Raw genomic sequence first — 9,430 nt, 5'->3', positions numbered from 1 at the left:
ACACTGAAGGACATGTTTGTTGAAGGACTGTTTGTCCCATTTCAACAAGTGAAATGGATATTTCAAATTCCTGATTCTCATTTCTTCAGATATCTTCAGCTTCACAGTTTTGTGTCTGCTTCACTTAATCACTTCCCATCACGACCACCTCACACACCCCTTGAAAACATTTTGGACTTGAATGCAAACTCAAAAGGACTTATTGGTAAAATCTATGCTATTATTAATTCCTATGATTTGGAACCATTGTCTCGTGTCAAAGGAAAGTGGGAGGAGGAATTATAACTGTAATCCCTGAAGATGTATGGCAATCTGTGATAGATAATATATATTCTTCTTCAATTAGTTTAAGGCATAGGGTAATTCAATTTCAAATTGTTCACAGATTGCATTGGTCAAAAGTGAAACTGACGAAATTTAAACCTGACTTCGACCCCCACTGTGATCGCTGTGAAACTGAACTAGCGACTCTATCTCACATGTTTTGGTTCTGCTCAAAATTGACACACTTTTGGGAATCCATATTTAGATTTCTTTCGGATGTATTTCAGATTAATGTTGAACCGGGCGCCACAACTGCAATAATTGGTATTGTATCTCAATTTTCTAAATTTAATCAAAAGCAAAAAGATGTGATTGCGTTTACTACACTTTTGCCCGAAGGCTTATACTGCTTAAATAGAAAGACAAATACCTTCCATCGTTTAGAATGTGGTTTGTTGATCTTTTGTCTCATCTAACATTGGAGAAGATACGATATTCTATAAGAGGTTGTGTCTCTGGCAACCCATCTTGGATTAAAAAAACAGGTGGATCCCTCACTTATTCTATCAGAATGATGTTGTATTCATATTTCTATTTTATTGGTAATTTTTTTAAGGTGCAACAGGGTGGGAGTGTTCTGTGGGAGGGGGGAGGGGGGTTATAAGCTAAAAAAAAAAAAAAAAAAATTGTATTTTCTTCTCTTCTGTTTTGTATCATGTCTATAACATCTATAACAGAAAACATTTCATACATTTATATAACACACATCTATAACAGAGCACACGTCACACATTTATAAAACACATCTATAACAGAAAACATTTCATACATTTATATAACACACATCTATAACAGAGCACACGTCACACATTTATAAAACACATCTATAACAAAAAACATTTCACACATTTATATAACACACATCTACAATTTTTCTAAGGTTCTTCAGATTGAAGTAGGACCCTTAGTGGTTATAGATTATGTGAAATTTTGGAAATATATGATACTAATTGACAATAAATCATGTTTTAAATAGAGGAATCTGTAGTCACCCCCAAAAACCTAGAGATTTACATAAAATATAAATCCAATTATTAATCCAATTATCTTTATCGAAGGCTGTAAAAGCAGAAATAATTGAATTAATAAATGGACATCAACTGCAGCAAGTTTGGTGATAATAATAGACATTTATATAACACATCTATAACAGAACACGTCACACATCTATATAACACACATCTATAACAGAACACGTCACACATTTATATAACACACATCTATAACAGAGCACATGTCACACATTTAGATAACACACATCTATAACAGAACACATGTCACACATTTATATAACACACATCTATAACAGAACACGTCACACATTTATATAACACACATCTATAACAGAACACATGTTACACATTTATATAACACACATCTATAACAGAACACGTCACACATTTATATAACACACATCTATAACAGAACACATGTTACACATTTATATAACACACATCTATAACAGAACACGTCACATCTCTATCAAACATGCAAACACCAAAGGCATAAACAAGGTGATAAAAAATCCATTGTAGGGGGGTCTGGGAGGATCCTCCCTTAAAGAAATATTTTGATTTTAATACAGGTGTGGTGTGAATTGTGTGTTCTTACTTTTATTTGCAGTAATTCACCAAAATAAAATGTGTGGATTAATGCTTTGGACACGCCCAGTTTATCGTCTCATTGGATTTAACTAATTTTTTATAGGACTTTTATTCTGTCAAAGAGCTACACCTGAAAAACAGTTTTATGGTAATTCTGCAGTAAAGTTCATTATTCAGTATATTTTTCTCTTATTTTGTTTCCACAAATTTTGCAGTTTCAATTTTCAATTCTCAAATATTTATTTGCCTTGCAAATACATATCTTGCTTAGTTTTCTCTTATTTTGTGTGTATTTGGTGTTATTTTTCTGTTCCTTTTATTATTCAGTATAATTTTTTCCTATTGTTTTTGTCTTGTTTTTTATTTTAGTTCTTGAATTATAGTGAGTTACCATTTGCTTATTCTCGCAAGTTTACTTTTTTAAAAAAATTATAAATTGTATTTCATACTTGACACCCTGTCCAGGGTGGACACCCACCTAGCGCCCAGTGTGAGCCGGAGATAGGCACCGGCTGACCCCCGTGATCCTACTTCTTAAGCCCCAGCCACTTTTTTTTCCAAAAATCACATATTCATAACAAATAACATTTTTTAAGGTTCTTCAGATTGAAGTTGGACCCTTAGTGGTTACAGATGATGGAAATATATGATACTAAATGACAATAAATCATGTTTTAAATACAGAAATCTGTAGTCGCCCCAAAAAAACTAGAGATTTACATCAAATATAAATCCAATTATTAATCCAATGTTATTTATCGAAGGCTGTAAAAGCAGAAATAATTGAACTAATGTATGGACATCAACTGCATCCAAACCCCAAAGATTAGTTGACACAATAAGGTGATGATGGGAGGGAGGAGGAAACCCAAATCTCCAAAAAGCCACAGAAAGGCGACACCCAGACTGTGAGGTCACCTGTATGATATAAAACACAGAGGAAGCAGTGGAGATCATCCAGCTGCACATCAACATCTAGAAGAACCAATCCTCAGCACCGACCAGTTCATCACCATGAGCCCAATCCTCTGCCTGAGCGTCCTCGTGATGCTTTTCTGCACAGGTAACCTCAGCTCTTCCTCAATACATTCTGTCTAACAACATCCTTCATTTATAGGCTTTTATTCTGTTTATAATGAAACATCTGATTTAAGATTAATCAACAAACATTTAAGGATTCCAAGGTCTGTTGTGTTCAAATGTTTGCATTTAGACAACAACAGATTAAAATATGTCGAATTTTAGCAACAATGCTTATTTGCATCTGCCGTCCCTCAGCAGGTTACAAAAATAGAAGCATTTGCAGCTAACGTGCTAAATAGATGGCTAATAGTCAGACTATGGTTAGTAGATCAACAGCATCACGTGTCTGTGTGTGAGACACTGATTATCAATGCACATCTAATGCTTTCTTTTTTCACTGATTCTTAGAGACCGGAGCACTCAAGTGTTACACTTGTGATGGAGACGACTGCACAAAAGTTGAAGAATGTGACGACAGAAATATCTGCATGAGCTCTACTTCTATGCGTACTGTCTGCTTCTCTTCATTTATTTTAGAATTCAAACAATAATAAGTTCTGCTTTGAATGCTAATCAATCTTTTGTTTACCCTTACAGACATGGTAGGCACAGAGCCCAACATAACGAGGGCCAAGTTTTGTACAACAGCTAATTACTGTCAAGAGATTGATTCGATTTTCAACCATCACCATGTGTCCATCAACATTAATTCTGTGTCAATTGTGGCGAGTGTCAAGTGCTGCAGTACAGATCTCTGCAACACTGATAATCTGCCAGGTAAGATGTTTTACAAAATAATTTTGAGTCACACAAATATTCTGCCCATAGTTTAATTACAGCTTAAGCTGACCTGTTGTGGGTTTCTTTCCAGAACCGCTACAATATACGTTGACACCAAATGGTTTGCTGTGCAAAGTCTGTTTGTCGGATGAGAAGACTTGCCGAATTCAAGAATGCACGGGAGTACAATCTTATTGCCGGAGAACAAATTGTAAGTGTTTTGATATATTCTAAAAGCCTTTTATATGTTTTTAATTAAGTAAATGTAAACAGCTTTAACCTCCCAGGCTGTACATTTAGGCCCAACACTTTTTTCATTAGAGGATGACAACCATAAAAACAATTGATTTTGAGTTCAAACAAATCCAGACAATTTCTACATCTTTCTATTTTATTGCCAAAAGTGTTACTACGATTCAACACAATGCACAAAGTGAGTTCTTTTTAAAAAAAAATATCTTTTTAAAACAACACAAATTTTTAATTAAAAAATTCAAACTTGTTTCTTTTACAGTCAACGGATGATCACAAGAAGGATGTGCAACTTCAAACTTTTGTGGCGAGGAGAGATATAACAAAACAGAAGCATTTCCAGGTTTTGCTGGTAGTCTTCAATTTCCAGCAACATGTTCATTGGCCAAATTTAGAATCTTTGAACCAACAACCACTGAACCAACAACGGCTGAACCAACAATCGCTGAACCAACAACCACTGTGTCCCAATTGAAACCACCGAGGACGTGAGAAGGGTGAGGACGCGAGAGAGAGAGGTAAGTCACGCGAGATGTTCTGAGAGTCACGTGAAAGTCACGTGAGAGTCTGTGAAAATTCAACATGGCGGCTCACTGCCTTGACTAGCTTACCAACTTTGTTTACTTGCACATTAACGCTTCTTACCATTAAATCCACACTACAAACGAGAGCCGACCATGCGCCCTCTCACCAGCCAGAGTGGAGGACCTCGAAGAGCTTATCGACTGATATTACGCCAAATACGTGATGGAAACCGGACCGAAAGCCGCGAGCACATCAGGTAAGTCTGCTAAACGTCGTAAAAATGAATTGACATCAACAGACACGTCAAATCTGGAGGCAGAATCCCACACCGAGGTACTAAAATCCATCAATAAGAGGCTGGGTGTGGTCGACTTACTGCACCGAGATTTTCAGGAAATGAAAACCAGCCTGGAATTTGCATACCAACAAATTCAGGATTTACAAAAAGTAAATCAAGACATCCATTTGGCTTTATCTGCGGTGACCTCGGAGGTAAAAGTTTAGTACAAAGTTTTTTGTAGACCTGGACCTCCATGGGCATGTGGGGTGGCCTTGACCTGGGTGGCTCGAGTGGGTTGCTGGGGTGTTTTGGGTGCCTCTGCGGGGGCGTGCGTCCCTTTCGGGTGCTCTCGTGGTCCCTGTGCGGTTTGGTGTTGCTCTCCTGCCCCCTTCGTACACGTCTGGGTGGCCCTTGGGGCTGTGGGCCTGCGTGTTTCTCTGCCGCTCTTTCCCCTTGCTCTCTGGCCCCCTGTCTCGTCCTCCCCCCCTCCTCCGCCTTCACTCTGCGCCTGCTCTCCCGTTGGGTTTGGCGTGGGGGGCTCCTGTCGGCCTGGGATGCTGGTGGGGGGGCTATGGCCTTCGCTTGTTGGGCGGCTGTGGCTGCGCCGGGAGGGTAGCTTGGGGGTTGGCTCGTCTGGGGGCGTGGGGTGGTGGGGTTCATGGCTTCGGGACGGGGGGGTCCGGGGTGGGGGTGGTGCTGGGGGTGGCTCCTCTTGGGGGCGGCGATTGCGTCCTGGGTTGTTGGGTGGCGGGGTGTTGCGGTGGGTTGCTCCGCCGGCCGGTCTGTGTGCCTTGGCCTGGTTCCCTGGTCTGCCCGGGGACTGGCCGCGGTTCAGCGGGGTGCCGTGCCGCCTTGGGCGGGGTGGGGCTGGTGGCTGGGGCCCGCTGTCCTCCGGGCTGTGCTGGCGTCAGGGGTGTCTCATGTCGGCACGTGGGTGATTGGGGGTGTCCTTCGTGGGAGGGGGGTGCTCTGCGAACGACGTTGGTGTGGGGTTGCGGTGCCTGGCTGGGGGTGCATGGCTGGCGGGGTAGCCCTGCCTGGGTGGTTGGTGGCGTCCTCTCTCGTCGGGGGGGCCGGGGCCGCCCACCTGTGGAGGGTGCTATGTCGTGGTGTCGTGCGGGCTCTCTTTGCAGGGTCTCTCCGGGCGGTGCAGGCCTGGTGGGGCGGGGGGGTGCCCCTTCCCTACGGGTGGGGCTTGGTGCTTGTCTCGTCTCCTGGTTGCCTTGGGGGCGCGCCTCACGGCGTGTGGGTCTGGGGTGGCCTGCCAAGCCGAGGTGGGGGGTGGGCGCGCTGGGGGATGCTGGCCTCTGCACCGGGGTTGGGGCGGGGTTGCTTGGGGGCGGGGTTGCTTGGGTGCTTTTTGCTGGGGGGCGGCTCTAGCTGTTCTGGTGACTGAGGTCGGTATCAGCCGCTTGGTAGGTGTGTCCTGCTATCTGCGGGTTGGCAGGTGGGTGGGTTCTGCGCCTTTGGCGGGGGGCTGTTGCTCCGCATTGGTTGTGTGCCGTTGGGGTGCCTCACTCCCGCGTTGGCGGCCGCCGGTCGCCCTTGCGCCGGGGGGGGGCCTTGCCCCGTGGCTTGCGCTGTCCGGTGGGGAGCGGGGCCTGGGCTGCTGTTCTTGCACCGTCTGGGGCTGTGCGGTCTTGCTGGGTTGTGGCCTGTTCGTGGGCTGGGGTGGGGGGGCGCGCCCCACGGGAGTTTGGCCCGGGGGCTTGCCCTTGGGGGTTCCCTGTCCTGCGGGTGCCCTACCATGCCTGTGGGTGCGGCGCCGGGTGGTTCCCCGGCTTGGCCGGCGCCCTGCGAGCCGGGCTCTGCAGTATGACTGGGCCCGTTGGTGAGGGGAGTGGGGGGGCTTTCTAGGGCTCATCGCGCGAGCGGCATCAAGGAAAGGCGATCTGGCACGCTCTGGGGTGCCTGGTCGGTGTGCCTGGGGGCCGGCGGGGCAACTTGCAGTATCCCCTTGGTGCCCTCGGCCACTATGGGCGTGGTCACTGTCCCTGAGGGCGATGCTCTTGGTGCTGCTTCTGTTCCGTGTCCTTCTGTCCTGGGGTCTGATCCCTGCTGGCTCTGGGCCTGCCGGCGAGTTCCTGCTGGCTGCCCGTTCGACGCGGCTCTGGCCGTCTGCTGGGCGTGGGCCTTGGCTCCACTGCTGGGATCTCGGGCGGTGGGCTCTCTGGGCCCTCCCCTCGGGGTTGGGTGCTTGGGTGTGGGTGGTTGGGGGGGGTGGGATCCTGGCGGGGGGCCTTGGGGTTGGGGGTTGGGGTCGGTGGCGGGATACGCTGGGTGCTCGGCTCCTTGGGGCTTCCTCGAATGTGTGTGTGGGGGGCGGTGGCTGTCTCTCTCTTGGGGGCGTCTGGGGGGTTGCTCGGCCGTGGGGGGGTGGCCTGGGGCTCCCTGGCCCCCACTCTTTCTGCTGGCCTGGCTGCATCTGCGGTTCTGGGGCAGTTCCTGGGTTTGCGGTAGCGGTTTTTTGCACATATACTGGTATACGATGCACTGGCAAGCCTTGGGATGTGGGATAAAACTCATACTGGGCTTAACTTTAGACACGTTTATCCCAAATACCTGCTTTAGGTACTACCATTCATTCATTCCCCCTGTCCACAGCCACCACCATTATAGCTAAGGTTCACACTTGTCACTATACTGGCTTGAGTACACAACATAATAAGCACAATATATTCTACAACTTCACATCTCACCCTCACTGTAAAACAATCTATTCTCCCCACTAGGGATGTAACGATTAATCGTAAGGCAGTTAAAAATCGATTCATAGGTATCACGGTTGAAATCGATTTTCTGAAAATTAAATCGCAGTATTTTTTTTAACCAGCAGAGGGCGCTATCCACAAGTGTAGGCGGCGGGCGGAGTCTGCTAATACTTTCTTTCTGGCCGCCTTCTACTCTTAAATATGTTAATAAATGATTCATTGCCCCTTTAGCACCGAAAGAATATCTGTTATATTACTTGAATATCTGTAAAAGTCACGTTTTTCTATTAGCTCTGTCTGCAAGCATAGCTTCTCTTCTTCACTGCAAGATATCTGCATGCCAACCGACCACTGTGTTACCAGCACCCTCTGCTGGTCCAAACAAATATGACGTAAATCAGTGTAATCACTGTTTTTTTTTTTTCTAAAGTCCAATTGTTAAGGCACAAAACAGTTGCACTTTTAATAGAAAAAGAACTATTATGCAGTTTTGCATTGTTTATTATAGAACCAGAATTTAAATTAATAGGCTTCATTTTAATTTGTATTATTCCTTTATTTATTTCATTCAAGATTAATTTTTAGTTAAATTGCATTGTTTTGAATAGTTTATCAAAGAATTCTTTTGACAATGAAAAATAAAAGGAAAATAATACAGTATTTTCTAGTTTTTTACCCAAAAAAAAAATTTGTCTACAGTCCCATTTTGTAAAATAAATCGTGAGAGAATCGTATCGTGAACCCAGTATCGTGAATCGAATCGTATCGGGAGTTGAGTGAATCGTTACATCCCTACTCCCCACCCTTTCTATTTCCTACCTTGAGTCTGTCCTCCCTGCTCCCTTTCCCCTCCCCCTCCCTCTCCACTTAGGTGTAACACTGATCTCCCTTTTTATATCCTCCCTCTAATAAAATATTTCTTACCCTTCCTTAGGGAGGGCTGGTGATGGTCACAATTAAGCAATAAAATAAATCAACTTATTTTATTGCAATAACAAAACATGATTTGCTGTCTCATAATGATTGCACTTCATGTAGTGTTGACCTTTGACAGCATGTGCAGACAAGAGAAAAAAAAAAAAAAGAAACCACTCCTGAACCAACCCTGCCACCTTGTGGCAGAAAACTTATCAGACCACCACCTGGTGTGAGGTTAAATCACAGCTGCAGATAATCACAGCATTGGTAAATATCTTTGTTTCTGTCATTTGGCTAATCTCATGAACAAAGTAATGGTGGTTGGTGGTCGCATACATTTGTTAACCAACATATTGGATGTTTTGCTTTTTAGCGAAAGAATTAGATGATGAATTAATGAAGATCAAACCTTCCTTCAAAGGAGCGTTGGTTACTTCTAACTTCTAAATTTGACTCTTTTAGTAAAGGTAGCAGGGCTGAGATTCAAATGCTTTCTTAAAATACTTTCTTCATGGGAACAATGAAAAGGGGTGAAATAAAACTATCAGCATACAATTTGTGTTGAACTGTTTGTTCAAACTGAGTGTTTGATTAATTCTGCTGTTTAAACTCTGTCATCAGTTCTTTCACTCTATAGAGGAGGCAGACTGAGATTAAACATCAAGGCCATTTAGTAATTCTGACATTCTCACATTGAATGATACAGAATCTCAGTCTTTGATAGCAAAACACAAGGTATGTTTGTTTCCGTATGTATAACACCAGCACTGCTATTTATTTATTCATTCATTCATGTATTATTTGTATTATTTTCAAAATAATGTGAATATTAGGAAAAAACCTCAAATTACATGAAACAGTAGGAGGAAAAAAAATAGGATGCATAAGAATATTTCACGATTTAATGTTGCCTGAGAAATGTATATACATTTATATAACACACATCTATAATAGAGCACATGTCACACAATTAGATAACACACATCTATAATAGAGCACATGTCACACATTTA

The 9,430-nt window shown here is 43.8% G+C and overlaps 1 protein-coding gene across 1 annotated transcript; it reads left to right on the top strand.

The window, feature by feature from the left end:
- The first annotated feature begins 2,900 nt into the window (after positions 1–2,900).
- Positions 2,901–9,068, top strand: LOC114475300 (uncharacterized). Its single transcript, XM_028465991.1, has 6 exons — positions 2,901–2,991; positions 3,360–3,458; positions 3,549–3,728; positions 5,922–5,976; positions 6,739–6,949; positions 9,039–9,068. Exons 1-6 carry the CDS (start codon positions 2,943–2,945, stop codon positions 9,066–9,068), a joined length of 624 nt encoding a protein of 207 aa, XP_028321792.1. The 5' UTR covers positions 2,901–2,942.
- Positions 9,069–9,430: the final 362 nt, after the last annotated feature.

The sequence above is a fragment of the Gouania willdenowi genome, chromosome 14 (genome assembly GCF_900634775.1).
Source record: "Gouania willdenowi chromosome 14, fGouWil2.1, whole genome shotgun sequence".
Lineage (NCBI taxonomy): Eukaryota > Metazoa > Chordata > Actinopteri > Blenniiformes > Gobiesocidae > Gouania > Gouania willdenowi.
The sequence above is the reverse complement of the archived record's forward strand: the minus strand, read 5'-3'. Positions and strand labels throughout refer to the sequence as shown.